The sequence below is a fragment of the Balaenoptera borealis genome (assembly GCF_965194805.1).
Source record: "Balaenoptera borealis genome assembly, chromosome: 6".
Taxonomy (NCBI): domain Eukaryota; kingdom Metazoa; phylum Chordata; class Mammalia; order Artiodactyla; family Balaenopteridae; genus Balaenoptera; species Balaenoptera borealis.
Genome location: NC_138863.1, coordinates 78,153,669 through 78,172,962, shown reverse-complemented (window position 1 = coordinate 78,172,962; position 19,294 = coordinate 78,153,669). Strand labels below are relative to the sequence as shown.

General features: G+C 34.7%; 1 protein-coding gene across 12 annotated transcripts in view; it reads right to left on the bottom strand.

The window, feature by feature from the left end:
• Positions 1-5,754: 5,754 nt before the first annotated feature.
• Positions 5,755-19,294, bottom strand: part of PRPF40A (pre-mRNA processing factor 40 homolog A) — a gene marked incomplete at its 5' end in the record, with an annotated part of 54,836 nt that continues 41,296 nt past the window's right edge. For 7 of the 12 annotated variants that reach the window (XM_082395724.1, XM_082395725.1, XM_082395723.1 and 4 more), the window contains 12 exons: positions 5,755-6,805; positions 8,181-8,312; positions 8,956-9,017; positions 9,101-9,197; positions 9,284-9,370; positions 11,598-11,693; positions 11,905-12,042; positions 12,358-12,474; positions 12,585-12,688; positions 12,845-12,959; positions 17,398-17,531; positions 18,519-18,669. In XM_082395724.1, coding sequence (XP_082251850.1) covers positions 6,713-6,805; positions 8,181-8,312; positions 8,956-9,017; positions 9,101-9,197; positions 9,284-9,370; positions 11,598-11,693; positions 11,905-12,042; positions 12,358-12,474; positions 12,585-12,688; positions 12,845-12,959; positions 17,398-17,531; positions 18,519-18,669 — 1,326 coding nt within the window. In that variant the 3' untranslated portion in view covers positions 5,755-6,712. The remainder of the gene's footprint in view (positions 6,806-8,180; positions 8,313-8,955; positions 9,018-9,100; positions 9,198-9,283; positions 9,371-11,597; positions 11,694-11,904; positions 12,043-12,357; positions 12,475-12,584; positions 12,689-12,844; positions 12,960-17,397; positions 17,532-18,518; positions 18,670-19,294) is intronic. The other 5 variants (XM_082395727.1, XM_082395729.1, XM_082395732.1 and 2 more) reach the window with 2 other exon arrangements.

Genomic DNA, 19,294 nt, shown 5'->3' with positions numbered 1-19,294 from the left:
TCCTGTAATATGCTGCAGTCTTTCAATGTTATATTTTAGGGGGTCTTATGTACACTCTTATCTTCTAGAAACAAACAGGTATGTCTTGCTGCTTGAATTCATAATCTAAATATACTTGGTAAATTTTAAGAAAACCCCTCCCTCTACAAACTCTGGATCACTTGCTGTATGGAACGTAGGAACCAAATAGATTTTATTGATAGTATTGAGTATTTTAGTGTTGAGATTTAGTATCTCCAAGATCCTAGTTATGAATTTATTACTTCCAGAGAAACAGCACTCTTTTTTGGTGAGATATTGCGTCTCTCCACATTTGTTGTAATGAGGATGTTGCATATACACAGGCTACACGTGGACTGCACAGAAGTACCAAGCATCTGACCACATTGGTTGGCAAGGTAAATACAAGCCGTGTGATCCACTGCAAACACATACTGGTATTTGTAATAACTCCAAGTTATCAGAAAAGTTTAGTATATTCTTCTTAGTATATTATTTTTTTAGGGAAGCAGAGAAATTTGTAATTTATTTTAGGAAACTGTCCAAGTGGTTAAAAACAACTTATTTAGAGGGGTGTAAATCAGTCTTTTAAGGAATTTGTTGCATTAGGTCTTTGTTCCCAATTCAGTGCTCTTTCCACTGCACCACAGTTACACAATGTACAGGCATACCTTGTTTTATGGCGTTTGCAGATAATTTTTTTTTTTAATAAATTGAAGGTTTGTGGCAACCCTGTGTTATCAGATGATGGTTAGCATTTTTAAGCAATAAATTATTCCTTAATTAAGGCATGTAATTGTTTTTTAGACATAATGCTATTGTATATGTGTAATAGACTATAGACTACAGTACAGTGTAAACATAACTTTTATGCACAAGAAAACCAAACATTTTGAGTGATTCGCTTTATTGTGATATCCCCAAGGTAGACTTATAGTTGAAGCTTTATTTTATAAGAAGGGAAAAAAGTTAAATTTTGCAGTTAGTAAGACTGCAAAAATTGTTTCCTTTGTACCAGGAGAAGTGCCTCATGGTAAAGGAAGTAAGATCTTTAATATGCTACAAATTCAGAATGTTTCAAACCCAAACTACAGAAATAAGGTCAAACGAAGTGGATATGGTTGGGTTTGGACATCTTTTATCAGTAGCACCCCCTGCCTTTTTTTGGTTGCGTCGTGCGGCTCGTGGGATCTTAGTTCCCCGACAAAGGATTGTTTTATGAACCCAGGCCCCCTGCAGTGAAAAGCATGGAGTCCTAACCACTGGACAGCCAGGGAATTCCCAGCACCCATTTTAAAAGATATTTCCTAATGATTCAGAGTTAAGCCCATTTGTTTCCCTCTCCCAATCTTTGTGACTAAAAATATAAATCTTAACCCACTAAAAGTCACTGCAATGAATGTCCGGCGACCCTGCTGACTCAACAATGCTCAGCAGATGATGGAACTTGATATCCATCACTGACTTCGTTAGTTCAACATATTGGATTTTGTAGAATTACGTAATTTTACACTGTAATACTTTCATAATATTAGCTTTATAATTCACATCTATTAATTTTAAATTTGATAATGAAATTCTTAGCCCTAATATAGTTGTTTTTATCAGAAATGTGTGCACAGGTGAATATACTATCAGCCCACTTCATACCAAAGGATTAATCTTCCATTTTTTCTAAAATACCCCATCTATTCCTAAGAAAATAACTTGAAGAAACAAATGTGTGAACGAAGGTTGACAAACTTTTTTTTGATCTTTTTATAGAGAAAAGCAAATATTACACTGAGAAAACAGAATGTGGGCATCTATCATCTTACAGCACAGAACTGCTGCATATGACAGTGCTTAAAGGAAAAAGCTGACACAAATCCAACTTAGTAAGAGATGCCGTTTTTTTCTAATAAATTATATTTATTTACAAAAGGTCTATTTTTATGTAATTGATGTTCTTTACATCAGAACAATATATGAACATAAGAGAAAATCTGGTAATTACAAACACAAAGTAGAAACCTTGTTCCCACTGTTACTCACCTTTCAGAACAAGTCTTCAGTTTAGTTGCAGAGGTAGGCAAGAGATCAACACCTACCAAAAAAGTTTGCAGGCAGGACCAAAAAAAAAAAAGATATTTCTAAATACCACATTCAGATACCTCCAAAGAACAGCATGAAAGAAGGGCATCAAGAAATGGCTTAGTTTGAATCTGATGTGAGATTAGGCAGCCACTTTCATAGCCTGAATGAAAACTGGAGCGAGGTTAGCCAGTTCCCGTGAAATGCAAACATCAACCTTAAAACCTAGCACAAATTACCATCAAATTAATAGTCAATTACCAGTCACTAACAATGAGGTGGCCTTGAACGAGATCATATTGAATCCTAAGAGCAGTTTTTATATAGCAAGTTCAAAAAGCACAGAAAATCTGCAGTTAAGGAACTTAAGCCGGGTAGAGAGAAACCAAGTAACCTTTGGAGGGCTAGGGGGGAGTGTGTGGGTAACTGGAGCAAAATCTGCTCACTTCTCACCTCACCTTTAAGTTAGCTCCGAGAACACTGAAGTGCATGCCCTGTCACCATTATTCACCCCTTTGTCAAAAAGAGCCTGAAATGATTAGTTCTCAGAACTTAAATAGGAATTTTGGTTTTTTTGTCCATTAGGGCCTTTAGATCAACTCTTATCTAGCTAAATGTTAGTTCCTCAAAAGTTATTACTTTGAAACTACTACTATGTTAATAGTAGTATGAATATGATATGAAAGAAGGTATGTTTCAAATCATCACAAGGGATTGCCTTTCCTACTCAAAAACCACATGAAAGTTTTATGTTTTCACGTAACAAGCTTTTGGACATTTCTGAAGTAACAGTTAAGATTGAGGTACAGTCACTAGAACTTATCTTCAGTGTACTTCAATTAGTTTGGGGTTTAGTATGGTTTATTGCAACGATGCTTTTTCAAGCCCTTTAACAGATGACGAGTACCATGGATGCTGGATGAGTACATCTGTCAACTAAGATTTTACATTCACTCAGTAAATGCCTACTATGTGTATGTACCAGGCACTGTTCTAACTCACAGGATAAAACAGTGAGTGAAACAGAAATCTGTGCCCCCAAGGAATCTGACCATCATTTACATCAAAACAATTGAAAAACTTAAGAGCAAGGTAAGAAATTAATAAGGAAGGTAAGAATTATTAGACTGCTATATGCCATTACTAGAACCATAGCATGAGATTTAGAACACAGTTCCATGAAAATTACTCAGGACGTTATTTTGCTTTTCCTTTATGTAAAATGAGTCCTAGAAAATGTAAAAGAAAATTCTACCTAGTATTGAGAGAGAGAAATCCCCAAGGGAAGAGAAAAAGTCTGACTTAAGGTATAAGGAATTAACGTCCTTTGCCTCATTTTGCTTTCAGAAATGCTCATTTAGTTCTTTGGCTTTGTAATTTACATTTAAATTACATAATATACTTAAATACCCTATAAACTCTTAAAAAAAGCATTCATTACTCTTCCCTGGGTACTCTCTGATTAGAAACAGCTCTCTCTTAAATAGTATCCAAGTTTTAAATGAAAATCTTTATATAAAGAAGCTACCCCTTTCTGGATGCAAAAATAAAAGTGGCTGCCTAGTCAGCACTCAGTTGACCATTAACATGCGAAGAAAACCAGGATCATCTAGGCAAATGCTTCTTAACACAAGATGCAGGCCCTTTGGTAACTGAATGAAAACTATGGACCATCCTTCCAGAAAAATGTACACAGATATTTCAAGAAGTTTTACAGTCTTAACACTGTGAATTAAGATTGCTTTACTCTAGGCCAATCCCTTTCATTTTATAGCTGTATAATATGGGGCCCAATTAGCAAAAATTAAGAGATGAAATAGCTGTGATACTTTGATCATTTTCAAATTTACTGGGAGGCATAAAAAGTATTTTTATTGTTGAAAACCATGAATAATCTATATGCTGAAGCTCCTTTGGGTAATGATAATGAAATGCCGTCACTGTGTTAAAAAAAAATGTTGGGACCATTGCTTTTATTCAGAAGTATTATGTTGTTTAAATACAGTTGGGAAAGGTGCAAAGAATTCTTTATACTTCATTAACTTTTCATACAAATTCAATTTTCCCACATAGGAATTATGTACTGGGAGGAATAAAAACATCAAATATTTGAGGCTCTGGATTTTGACTATTAAGCATGATATTATTAAATGTATTAGTGAATTTAATCCAAGAGTTCATTAACATTAATGATTGATAGTGAGGGAAGATAAGCCCTTAACATTTACCTAAAAGTCTGAGGCTTAACTGAAAAGCAGAAATTCCCCTTATCTGAATATAAACAACGCTTTCCTGTTTGAACACATTTTGAACATATCTGTTCAACTTGAACCAATATTCCAAGACATTTCAACTTTTATCAGACTGAAGATTTAGAAACCTAATCAAATGGATTAAAAATATTCACACACAACTCTTTGTTTTAAAAAAAATCTTCCCATTGCCTGTACCTTCAGGCCATAGTATCTTTCTGGCAACTAAGCATCATTTGATGGCATCAATAAAGGATTATAGTCACTTCAATTACTTGTTTTATAACAAGGATGTTGTTGTATTTTGCGTTACAATTTATCAGTTTCGCTTTTAGGTCAAATAGTTTTCATGGGTTAACTATAAGGAAACAAATTTGTATTGTCTTGTAGGGATCTAAGGTTGTGATAAGACAGTATCTCTATAAGAAATAAGAAATCTAATTTGAGGACATGCTAAACCGCATCAATAGCTTTTTATTTAAATAGAAAAATCAAAACTTTAAAGTTGTACTTTAAAAAAATCATCATTCATGGAAGTAATTAAAAGATTCTACATTCTCTTGTGAAACATCACTAATATTTCTGCCAATATCATATGCATATTTTACTCTGACTTCCATGTCAAGTGTCTGACATGATTAGCAATATTAACTAGCATTACGAAGGGACCTATGAAAATTAAGTCTAGGCAACTTCCCTGTTGCCAAAGTTGTTATATATTTTGGTTCTAATATACAATAGGAGACTAACCTCAAGCAAGCAATTGGTTACTTCACATTTTCTAAAGATAGATGATAGTCATTCTCACTTTCTACAAAGTCATGTCAGTCATATTTCACAGGAGAAAAATGACCTGGCAGGGAGAAAAGTTCAGGACCCCCTCCCCGCCCCCCCACCAACCTGCCTTGAGCCTTTCAATAGTGGATGCTAGATTTAATTGAAACAAAGGAGGCAGGGATGGAAAAAGAGTCATCCTGGTCAGTCCCACTTTCAAATTAGGATGGTGAAGGAAAAATAAAATAAAAACTTTTTGTTCTTCTGAATCCCAACCTGAAATAGGATTGCCCAAAGTGTCCAAAATAAAAAAATACCTAAGATAATTTACTTATTTACTTAAAAAAATCTCCTGCACTGAAGGAAAATAGTATAAATTACATTACCAACCTTCAAAAGTTAGCATGTAAAGAGTATTCTAAACTTCAAACCATTGCCTTTCTTAGAGTATTCTGTAGGAAATTCATAGATCAAAAACAAATACAGGGGTCTCAAATGCACTGATTTATAATATTCTTAAATATTAAAAAAGGAAAGTAACTTAGCTATGTGGGTTAGATAAAGCAAAATTTCAGGGATTTTAGTATCTTAACCCTTAAAGGATCATACAATTTTTTAGAGCTGAGCAGTTTAAGTAGAAATAAATACTAGTACACACTAGAAGAGAAGATTTAATAATTGATAAAAATGTACAAAAATATTCAAATCAGAAATGCTTTAGAATGTGTACCACGAAGTCAGTACTTCTCAGTGAGGAGGGAAGGTAAAAGACTTCCTCAATGAAAAAAAGTAAGAGAAAGATCGGATTTTAAAAAAAAAAAAGAAAAAGACAACTGTTAAAGAAATCGTTTAAGTCAACATTGATTTGTTTTAGACAAGGATATTGCAACCATCACTTAAAGTTTGGTGGCACATTCTTTAGTAGGTCCTTAAGGCAATATATTTAAGCTAATTTACAATTTGATTTGATGTTAACTTTTTAAACATCACTTCAAAATAATGCCCTCACAATAGCCTTTTTAAAATGTATTTAGATGTTTCATAAAAAATAATGGTGGCTTTATTATAGTAGTGCTCAATAGCACCACTATAGTTTAGTTAAGGGTCTACCAGGTTTCCATTAAGAACACCTATGTCTGAGTTCACCTTAAAAGATCACATCGGCTTCAACCAGTTGGATAGTGCACAAAAAAGCAGTTTTATCAGTTGCTGGTGCTTTTTTTGTACTACTAGATATCAAAAAATTTTCAATATATCTTCAAAATCCAACTTCTATAAAGTAAATCAAATCAATCACCTCATGACTTAGACTTTAGAACAAAGTAGAGACACCTGCAGTTATCAGTAAATTGCCACCTTTAATCCATTCTGCAGTGCCCTATGAAAGGGTCACAGAAAGACAGTTACGACTGTATGAAAATATGATTCTTGATACAGAATCGAAAGTTATTTTCAATTTCCTTTGCTTTTTATAAAGTCCACAATAACAATACTTAAATGCACTTTTTTTTCTGTGATATAATTAAAACCCAGTGTTATTTCAATTGAACTTAAAATAGAATCCCTGGTCTGAATTAGACTTTAAATCATACTGTAAACATATTTGGTATAATTTATTGATCATCATCCAGTTGCTCCAAAAGGGTCCTTCTACGCTTTTCCAATTCCCCTTCACTCAGTTCACTGCCAGAAGTATCCCAATTACCCTGAAAAGACAACGAATACAATTATATTTGTGTCAGTACTCAAAAGGTTAAGTAGTAATGAACCTTTGAAAAAAGAATCCACATCTATGTGGATTCTCTTCCACAAAAACAAATGCATCATAGGGTATGAAAACTGATCTCTTTCCTAAAAGCCTACCAATGGGTTGTTAACTAAGTACTCCTTGGTTACATTAGGGGAGACACTTAACTTAGAATGAGACTTTTATATGGTGTTTACTTTCAGTTTACATTAATATGTAGATCGGGGGAATAGTACGTACCAGTTTTTCTTCCTCTTATACAACTGAATATGAAACATCTTGTTTCCATTTAATGGAAGCTGGGCGTTCATTTCCTAAGTATTATATTCCTTGCTATTTTTTCCGATTCTAGGTTGTCCTATAAGTGTTTTATATTACAGGAAAGTATTATGCTTTAAGCATACTATTGTGCCCAGATAAACAAACATTCCAGATTTATGAGGACAATAGTTTGGCTGGAAAAAATTTAAAACAAACAAACAAAAAAACCAAAACAACTGTGAGAAGCAACTTTTCAAAAGTAGATTTTTCACCTATCTTCCGTCCCCCTGCAGGGATTTCATTTAACCTACTGTGAAGAAGAAACTATTAAGTTGCTAAGTAAGTATAGAGGAAATAATCATTCCTCACCAAGGATGTGCATCAGACTCACCAGTGCAGCTTTAAAAACAAAACAAGAACAAAAAAAAAACCCCTCCACCCTATTCCCACTGAATGAGAATATCCAGAGGGAGACCAGGGCTTACCTACACAATTTAAACTCTCAACTGGTAACTCAGAGGCATTATACTTGCTAAGCCCACAACATTTGTGGAACGAACGGCAAGGTGAAGAAGGCTTGTGTTATTGTGCTCTGGCATACATACACAAACACACATACAGGGGAAACTGAAGAGTAATTATGTAATTTGATAATAAAACATTAGATTTGGCTTACAGTCTCCTATCTACTTGCCCTCATCTCTTCCCTCCCAATGATTAAAAGCTGCTGGAAAGCTACCTTTTGAAACTGGATTTAGTAACAATGACAACTGTGGACATGGTGGAGGGAAAACCTGATTTGAATCTCTTAAAGTTTATATTCTTAAATTAGGTAGACAATGTCCATTGGTATTTCTTTGTGAGAATGTACAAAGCAGAAGAATATATCCTTTCTTAGTGGGTTAAACAACTGTTACAGAATGCCATGTTATTTTTTTAAGGAATATAAAATTTAGGATGCTTAAATTGGGTCATTCATGATCACATAACATACGTTACAAAACTGTGTGTGAAAAGTAGCTGACATTTTTGTACTTTGAAAATGCAGAGGTGAAAGAATTCTAAATACTTACAGAATCCTTTCCAGTCTTTTTCTTAGGTGATTTGTGTTTTGACTCTGATCTTTGTCTAGTTCTGTCTTTTTCGCTTTCCCGGTCTTTTTCTTTTTTATCCTTCTCCCGTTCAGCATCTGACTCTGGAGAGTCCTGTGTAAATAAAAAACAATGTCAGCATTTTGATAAAGAAACCATTCCATTAGAAAAAAGTCCCTATATAGGTAATATTTAAGAATACCCACATATAACAGAGTATGTATGTGTTCCTAGAGTGGTGGAATGTGAATCGATAACCTCAAGGACTCTAAAACATTCCCAAGATTCATGAGATGAAGTTGGTCTTTCCTATGGGAAAGATGACATTCTGATAGGGTAAAATACCACTAAAAGAGCGTCACTAAATTAAGTGTGCCTTCATCACTAAGATTAGGTGTATCTTGATGTGTACCTAAGATTAAGAGCTGAGGGTAGAGGAAAAAGTTTAAACATTTAAACTTGTGGTTCTCAACAACAGCTCAATATATATATACATACAAACACACACTCTTGGGTCTTTCTCTAAGATTACTATAAAAAACCAGAGTGGGAGTCTTAACACTGTGTTATTTTTTTTTCTAAGTTCACCAAAAGATTTTAATGAAAGATTAAGGTGAACAACAACTATGAAATTCTTGAGTTTAGGTACACACCTAAACTCTGTTGACTGCATCGGACTAGACAGAAATTTCTACTGCCACTAAGAAAGTGAAGGGCAAAAGTCTAGGTACAGTGTAAAAATTAAGAGTTTGCTTACAGATTTATGTCTTCTCTTCTTGCTTTTCTTCTTATGTTTTTTTGATTTCTTATAACTTCTCTCTAAGCAGCACAAAAAGAAAAGTGTCAGAATTTGAGGACATCCAAGTGTCAATGATTTTAATCAAGTTAAAAGATATGTTTACCAGATTCAGCACTAGAAGAATGTTCTGAAGCAGAACGAGACTCTGATCGCTGTCTTTTTTTCTTTGAATGGCTGTCATCATCATCTGAATCTGACCCCTACACAATACAAATAATTTCATTCATAAAGATGCTAACAAATATTTCAATACACTTATGGTGCCATTTTTAATAAACTTCCTTACTGATCGAGAGCGGGAGCGTTTCCTGTGGTGTTTTTTAGATTTCTTAGAGTGTTTCTTATTCTTTGAATGATGATGTTGACATTCATGCTACAGGGGCAAAAGAAAAAAATTTCAGAAGTTCACACTTTAGACAGTAGATCATGGAGAATTTTTAAAAGCTTTACAAATAGGTTCTTAGAGTAAAACTGCATTCATTTTGCATATTTAGGATGTACTCCCCCCTTGAAATGGTGCAAAGAGTTACTATCACTTAACAAGGAACAGAAGAGAACATTTTAACTATCCTGTACCCACTCATTTGGACATCTAAACACAACGTTTAAAAGTATTAATAAAATACTTTTTTTAAGCAATGAGAATGGTGTGGGTACAGTAGGGACAATTGATACCCTCCATAAAGGTATAATCTGCAGAATAGTTACACTACTTTCAAAAACAACAAAATATAATTATATTCATACATGGCTTTTCTGATGAACGTGGCTCAGCACTGAAATAAAGAACTACCTCAGAATCATCCATAAAGGAGGCTGGTCTCAGAAATTAAATGCAAAATCAGCTCTTTTCACCCAAGGAGCATTCCCTTCCTAACCAAGCTTAAGATATCCAAAGGCAATCTAACTACACATGAAATCAGAAAAGGAAATGTTGTCTCTGTGGATTTTAACTCTTTCACTAAAATAATTATCAGGCTAGTAGGGAAGGGGAAATGCTGCAGTAAAAACTCCTTGCCCCCAAACATATCTAAGCCTTTGAAAATAAATTCTGCTTCAGTTTACAAGTAAGTGGAAACAGAAAATCTGGTTCAGGGACTCTTTCTTTCTCTCTCTCTCGATTGACAGGTTGATTTTTCCCTGACCAAAGATCAAACTGGCGCCCCCTGCAGTGGAAGCGCAGAGCCTTAACCACTGGACCGCCAGGGCAGTCCTCATTCTTTTTTTATGTCACTGAATGTTAACTCTTCTCCCTTTTCTACTTCAAGGCCCACATTATTGGGGTCCAAATCCTATTCTGATATGTTCAGCTCTTCCCTATGCTGCCATCATTTGCTCCATTTATGACCTCACCACTAATACCCCCCAGCACAGATCATGAAAGAATCTTGTTGGAGATTGCTGAATTGGGGGAAAATGTTAAGAAACTACCTAGAGCAGAGCTTCTCAAAGTTAAATGTACATTCTAGTGCTCGAGAATCTTGTTAAAATGGTAATTCTGTTACAGGATTTCTGCCGATGGGGCCTGAGGTTCTGTATTTCTAACAAGTTTCCAGGTAATACAGATGCTGCTGGTCTGAAACACACTTTGAGTAGAAAAGATCTATAGGCCAACAGCACTAGATCTAGAGTCAGCTGGGAAACAATATATGGTACATGTGGGACATGTTAACAGAGCAAACTGTTGTCAACAATGATATTCAACAAGAACAATAAATCCAATGCAACAGTCAACAGTCAATTAAGTGACCTGCTATGCCCAATGACCATGGGCAGCACTATAATATTAAGTATGTGCTAACGTCGGCTTGCTGTAAAGTATTGGTTTGCCTATTACTAATAGCACAGCATATTTGTTACAAGCATTGGCCCTGGAATCAAAAGCCTATGTTGGAATCCCTTCCATGCAAATTACTTTTTCTCTTTGCCTCAGTTTGCTCATCTGTAACTTCATAGGGTTGTTATGAGGATTAAGCTCATATATGTAATATCTGTAAAACAATTAGAACAGTGCCTGGCCCATATAGGCAGCAAATAATATTATTCAAAAATTATTGGTCAATTTAGCATATTTACTATCTACAAGTGCCCATCTGAAATCTTCATCAAAATACCCTTAATTCAGCTAGTGGAATAACTTGCAATTTTATCATTACTTATTATTTTAACAAAAACTTACTACCTTATTCCATTATTTTTCAGAACATCTCTGAGCTTCCAACACATCTAATGTAGTATAATATTTGAAATGTGCTTAAAAGCTGTTTTCTGTTTCTAATTTCTTTTTAGGTTTACTAAGTCACCCCATTTGACTGCTAAATTGATGAATTTCTGTACCACTGTATAAGTATGAAACAAATATGAAAAGTGTCCACTAAACAGATCTTTAAATTCCCATGCAAGCTTAGTTTGTTTCACTTAAAAGCAGTTTCTATAGAATAAACCATTCCCTAATCATCCCAGGTAGTAAGTACATTTGTATAAATTACTTAAAAGTGTAATTTAAGAAACATACTTTGATCATTCTAAGTTCTTCAATTTTTAAAAAATTTTTATATATTTTGTAATATTTCAGCCACTTATGATAAAACTAAAATTACCTCAAGCACATGCATAAAATCTTTAAATATTCGTTTTCTTTCAGACTCTAGAGTTATATCCTCAAATGCTGGCTCTTTTACAAATCTCTCCCGGATCTGAAAAATTCAGATATGGAATAAATATATGAATACTGAGAAGAGTATACCAATATGACTAAAAGGAATCATAGCAGCAAGCGAAAACTGTGACAGCCCAGCCCCCTCAAAGTGTTTATTTCCTTTCCTCTAGTTATCTCTGTGACTATGAGAAAGAAATAAAAAATTTTTATCTTCAGTTGTAAAGGAAAAAATTTACAAGTATACATACATCTTCCCAGACAGCATCCAATTCTATTGGAGGAGTAGCTTGTTTCAACATACTCTTAAATGCAGATTCTTTTCGTTTCATCTTCCGAGCCTCCTCTTTTTCTCTTTCACGTTCACGGGCTTCTGCCTTTTCTAGTAACTTTTAGAAAACATATTTAATCAGTTATAATAGTATAATCTGTGTTAACTGAAATAATTCATTATAATTAATTTAAGTATTCTATCATCTATAAGTTAGAGAGCCAATTATTTTTAGGAAAGGAAGCTTACCATCAGCCATCATCTAAGTACATTATATTCTGTTATCTTACCCTGGAAGTGTCCACTACTCTGTAAAATACTATTCCTATTCCCTTATTTCAGTAGCTTACATATAACTTAAGCATTTTTGGCCAAATATATTAAAAACTATACTATTAATTAGTTGTTCATAACAGTAAATATGATAACTTACACTATTGAAAGCCAACTTAATATTTCCTGCATCTAATGTGGTTGATCTTTTAGTCGAACTGATTATTGCCACAAAGTCTTCAAAAGTAGTATTTACTTCAACTACAAATCCTTTATCCTAAAAAACAGAAATCTTGTTAATATTAATAACACTAATCAAAGGAACACAGTATCCCTTTAAAATATATGGCACGGATTAACAGTTAATAGCAAGTATATACTATTTACCTTTAGAATGTCTTTTATTATCTTCTTCTCATCATGATAACGTGCTTTAAGATCCTCAACATAAAACTTGAAAAGGTCAAGTGCAGTTGATCCTAATGAAAAAACTAAAGAAGTCAAAAGCTAGCTCTAATCAAAGAGCTGCAATTACTTTTTTGTTTATAAAACAAAAGAAAGCACCCCCCATGCCCCAACACAACCTCCTTTCCCTCTGGCCCATTCCAACTATCATAACTACAAATTAGGAAAGAGAAGAATCTCACCCGGCTGACCAAGCATATTAGTGAATCTAATGTCGGAACTAATTGTTGGATACAATTCCATCCAAGATGACATAGAATGCAGTTGTCCATGTTCATGCAGTTCATCTAAAAATATCTGGGGGAAGGGGACGACAACAACAACGAACCCATTATATATTGAAAAGCCATCTTTAAGGACTTTGGAAATACTGGTATAACATGAATGAAAATACATGTTAAAAACAGCTATATTTAAAACTCCTCTACCAATGTTATCACAAATATGTTTAGGTGCAAAGCATATTTGCTCTTTGATGAAAATAAAATCAGCTTTTAGGCAAAAAATTATTTTGGACTTCAGAGAAAAGGACTGTTGAAAAGCTACATTACCTTTCCAGGCTTCAGTTTACTGTCCCTTAAGATAGATCATCATTTCCAGTTTGCAAATAACATATACAAATAAAGTCAAAACACTGGATGTTATCTCAAATGATGAGGCTAAAGAATGTGCATGCACATTTACTGCAAAATATACTTTTTGTTTTTAAACATAACGCCTAATGTGTTCTGAAGGATTTTTTAATTTAATTTTCTTTTCTAAGAGGAAGATATATAATTTTACTAAAGCAACATACATATAGTGTGGGGAACTAGGACTCAACCCCCATGTCTGATTTTAAAACCTATTTCCTTTCTTCCATATTACTGTTATAACTTAAATTTTTATATGCTCACTTTATCCTTTTTTACTATTTGCCAACTTTCAGGGCAACATAGTGGGACTTTAGTACTCAGTAATTTCCACATTTCCTGCTTCCTGAAATCCTTAGGGAGTTTTAATTCTATAAATGTCCCTAAATTAGGGGCCAAATTCTGCTCCTAAAATTCTTATACCTGCACTGTTCAACGCCAGCAGTATATAACACACAATGATTTTGAAGGTTTATCATCAAAATAAATAAATTTAAAAAAATATATTGGTTGCATATTAAAAGACAATATTTTAGATATATTGGGTGAAATAAAAGGTTACTAAAATAAATTAGTAAGAAATTAAAATCATGTATGTGGCATACAAATTTTTATTGGGTAGCACTGTCCTGAATGACACCAGACATGTAAAATATACCACTTCTCTCCAAATGGGAATAAGCATGTCAATTCAGTCTCTATTTCCAAAATTTTTTCCTCAAACTTAATTTCTATCCTTTCGTCCTTACCCTTCAACATAAATGGGAGCTCAACCCACCCCTGCTGTGTGATAACCGAGGTTCTTCACCTACTCCCTCTTTTGAGTCCCTAAAACAGCTTAGAAACCATCTTCAATGATGCTCTCTAGGATCTTAAAATCTACTTCATCATACCTGCTTTGCTAGTATTTGTTTCACTTCTAGGTTGCTGATAAAAGTCATAGAATTTTGACACTGAATCCATTTCAGTAGTGAATCTCCTAACTTGAATGAAAATTAGAAATCATCTGAGATTTTTTTAAAGAAAATATGAATTAAAATAAAGATATTTGTAATTTATTTCTTAAAAATCACCAGGTAAGTTTTATGTGAATTCAGGTTTGAAAACCATTATGCTAAAACTGTATGGCTCTTTCTCTCTTTTATTTACTAACCCCACCTTGGGAAGGGGAGGAGAAGATGGAAACCAAGCTTCAAAGATGGCTGAGGCTGGTTATTTCTCCTTCCCTTAGAGGAGAAGGCTCCCAACGCTGGCACTAATGACATCTTGGAGCTCGTAAACTTTTTTGTTTTGTTTTGTTTCGGCGGGGGGGGTGGGGGGGGTGGTAGCCCTGTACATTGGACGATGTTCAGCAATACCTCTGGTCTCTACCCAACTAGATGCTAGTAGCAACTTCTCCCCAAATCATGACCATCAACAAAAGCACTAGTTGAACACCACTCACTGCCTCAGGCCAACTCAATAATATGTCTTTTCCCTCATCTCCTTCCTTCTTTTTATCTCCTTATATAAGGTTCATAATGTAACTACTCACATATGCTTGAATAAACCTTCAAAGATTTTATTTAATAACAGAATACCCCTATCCTTCAATTCTTTCTTCTCTCCCTCTTGACTGGTTCTCTCTTATCAAAGAAAAGCCACACTCTTAACCCTGAGAGTACTCTTGAACTGTCTTATCAAAACATCAGAGAAAGGTCTGATTTTGCCTCTATTTACCTTTAAACTATTTGGCAACTCTTTAACTTCCCCTAGATGTCGACAGTCACTGACCTTAAATGTTACATCTAACTATAATTCTTTCAGTCTTATTTCATAAAGAATCTCAACATTTGCCACTTTTGGTAAATTACCTTAGGTGGTATCTCAACGAATCATGTGAAGAAATGGTAAAAACAAAACCACAGATTGTAGTCCCCCTCCCTGCCCCAAATTTGATTCATCAGGTCTCAGTGGGGTTCTGAGAGCTTGCCTTTCTAATAAGTTTCCAAGAGACAGTGATATGCTGGCCCATACTTAGAGAACTGCCCGAGGCCATTAGCTTTCTCTGCATGATTAGGGTATGTTATCCCCATGACCACATTTCAGCTTAGAAGAAGCTGTAATGGTAGTTCTTTTAAAAACCAATGATGTGGGACATCCCTCGTGGTCCAGTGGTTAAGAATCCGCCTGCCAATGCAGGGGACAGGGGTTCAAGCCCTGGTCCGGGAAGATCCCACATGCCATGGAGCAACTAAGCCCGTGCGCCACAAATACTGAGCCCACATGCCACAACTACTGAAGCCCGCGCGCCTAGAGCCCATACTCCGCAACAAGAGAAGCCACCGCAATGAGAAGCCTGTGCACTGCAACGAAGAGTAGCCCCCGCTTGCCGCAACTAGAGAAAGCCCGCGCACAGCAACGAAGACCCAATGCAGCCAAAAAAAAAAGAAAAAGAAAAAATTAATTAATTAATTAAAAAATGATGCTGGGGTTCTACTCGTCTCCTTCACATTCAGTTGCTGAAAATTTAGTCACGTTACCACCAAGTAGCTACAAACGAGGCTAGAAAACTTAGATTTTAAATAAGGAGCCATGTGCCTAGGAAGGGGAGAACAGATTTTCAGGAGGTTGATTAATACTCTTCTGCAACCACTGAGCTTTAATGTCTCTTATGAAGCTTTTGCAATGGTTTAAAATAAGGAGAACTATAAGGTAAAACACAACAAAAATAAGGAAATCTGGGTCACAGAAAATAAAAGAGAAAGTACAATGTCAATACTGAAACTGGAGAACGTGGATCAGAAATCCTAATATAAAGGCCACAAGCATCTTTTGCTAAGCCTAAAATATGGCTTTTATGTGTCTGGCATCGTTTCTGATTACTATTGATATAACTGGTGTTAGCATGTTTTGCTTCAGATATTCAGCTCAGTAATTTTCCTCTGCTACTATACTTCCTTTAAAAGGTATATTCACAACTTAAAAGAGACCTACTGAATCAAATTCTGGGGGTGAGGCTCAACAGTCCCTGGTTTTAACAATACTCCGAATGATCCTTTGGGAAACCACTAAGACGAAACCATAGAGAGTAGTAAATGTTACGTTTTTATGGAATGAAGACTGCAATAATGCTATTGGCTGTGGCATTTAAGATGACTAGTGATCTTTGGCACCATGGGGAGTTTTCTAAAAGCCCTCTAAGTGATTCTGATACATGCTAAGTTTTGAGAACCACTGCCTTAGGAGATGACAATGTGCTCTACCCTAAACCAAAACAACTGTTCTTTCAAGAAATAAAACCTCTTATTTAAGTCACTGTAACTTAGCACTTACCCTAATACAGTGTTTAATGCAAGAGACCCAGTAATTAAAACACAGCATAGATTCAAAGTCTGGCTCCACTACTCAGTAGCTGAATTTGGGCAAGTCACTTCATCTCTCTAAGCCCATTTCCTTACCTATATAAAAAGACATAACAAAAATAGTACCTACTATCATAAAATAAGGCTATCATAAAAATTAAGAGGTTATAAATTTTAAAAGCATAGCAATAAGCAATCAATGCTAACTGCTATTATTATAATTATTATTGAAATGGAAATTTGGTGAAATATAAAATGCAAAAATTCATTGCTCTGTGACAGCCTCCATTACTGACAGACTAGAAGTGATAATTGGAGGTCAAAATAAGCCACTGGCCTATATAAAGAACATGTAATTTTAGCTCCTCTGTATAGTGTTTAACAATTATGGCCCATCCGCAAAACCATTCTCAAGAACCTAAAAGTCAATTAGTACTAATAACTCATCACACATATTTTATTTTCAGTCTCCCCTCATGATATCTATTCCTCTTTCCCAAGTGAAACCTTATCTATCAGTGCTCACTTGAAATACCAAATCTGCTACAGCCTTCTATGTTCCCCTAGCCTGAAATAGCTACTCTCCTTAAGTGGATTCATAACTAACTATAGAACTTAAAGAGTTAAATTTGTATGGATCCTCTGCAAGAGCCCAAGTTAATGATCTGAGATCAAGATTCTCAAAATTGTTTACATCACTGTTACAGGTCATTAACCATATTATACAATTAAGCTAGAAAACAGAGCTTTTAAAATCACCTGAAAAGATTCTCGGTTTTTACGCTGTCGTCTCCTTTCCCGAAGCAAACTCTTCTGTTTTTCTTCTTCTTCTTCCTTTTCTAAAGCCCGAATGTGTTCTTCAAAGCAAATTAACGCATCTTCTTTATCCATGTCTAGAATTTTTTTCAGTTAAAAAAAATTAAAACGTCAAATATCAGTAAAGAAAGCAGTTTACTTATTTGCATTAACTCCCTACAAAGTTCAAATTCGTTTTACCAAAATATTTATATTTAAACTCAAATATGACTTCTAATTATCTAAATAGGAAGTGTTCAAGGAAAATTTATTTTCTTTTATTTATAATTTTTTTTTTTTTTGGGCCACGCTGTGCAGCTTGTGGGATCTCAGTTCCCCGATCCAGGGATCAAACCTGTTGCGCCCCCTGCAGTGGAAGCGTGGAGTCCTAACCACTGGACCGCCAGGGAATTCCCATGTGAAAAATTTCAAAAAGACCTCATTAAAACACAGCCCTCGAATCCGAGGATGAAACAGAGACAACACATACGACACAAGTAATAAAATGAAAATAAAACTGTTGTGATAAATTTGTCAGCAGTATCAGAATTACCCAAGGAGTTTTTCAAAATACAGAATTCTAGGCCCTCCCTCAAACTTACTGAAGTATGGTATTCAGAAGGATAATCAAGAAAGCTGTAATTTAAAAAGCAACTAGGTAGATCAGAAAAAGAACTTGGGGAAGCTTACTGTAAAATAATGCTAATCCATTTTTTGCCTTTTGCAAGCACATCTCTAAAGTCATTACCTCGAGAGGACAACATGAGTAAAATGTGGTTATTAATTTGGTTCCCACTAAGTCACATATAAATGGCAAAGGACAATTTCAGGCTTGACCTAATAAACATATTTCAAGAATACCTGATAAAGCTAACTTCAGATTTTGGGGAAAATATTTTGTCCTGAATCACAAAACTCAATTAGAAAGAAGTATCCTATTTATTTGGAAACAAACAAAACAGCTTTTCAAGGATGGACAAACAATTATGTAAAATTCAGTTAGTGATCGCATAAAAAAAGTGACCATTCTTCGCTGCTGGACAACTTTTAAAAAACTGTTCCTTCCACTTAGTCATCATTCTTACTCTGTAATTCTTCATCTTCTGCAAAAGTTGGATTATCCATCAGATACTGCTGGGCTTCAGACCAAGTAGTAGAGTATGTCACGTTAGCCATGTTGTCAAGTATGTTTTTTAAGGCTTCCCAATTTCTCTTTCGCAACTGCTTTGCTTGCTCCTAAATCAAAAATATGAATATATGTTTTGAATTTCAAATAAAGTATGACATATAAACTGCAATTAGTGAAGGTTTCTTCACATTCTGATGTCCAAATTTCAAATGTTACCCATTTACTTTAAATATCAACACTCTTTACCTTTCCAGTGCTCTTGCCTAACTGCTTGGCTCTTACCTTCAAATTTTTTTTTTAACCTCTCTTCTAAAGCTGGAATCCCACCTCCCTCACCCCCTCGCAAAGTCTCTCCTCTCACAACTATGCATTGTAGACACTGTCCAAACGAAAGTTACAAATCACACAACAGGTAAATGATAATGTGTTCAACCTCTTTCAGCTATGTTCAAATTTTTGTCAATAATACTTACATTTCTCTAAGTCTCTTGGAAGACTGGATAGCATACAACTTAGTACATAACAAAACAGACACGAGCAAAACTAAATGTATTTGTAGGATAGTATTTTAGTGTTTTAAAACACTATCTTACAAATACATTTTAATGGTAACAATTACACATTACTGCTGTTCTTGTAAAATAATCATAAATAAATGCCTTATAAGCAAAAACACTGAGTATTTTTTCAAACCAACAAGCTAAATATAAGTATTTTTCAAAGTGGGCATAA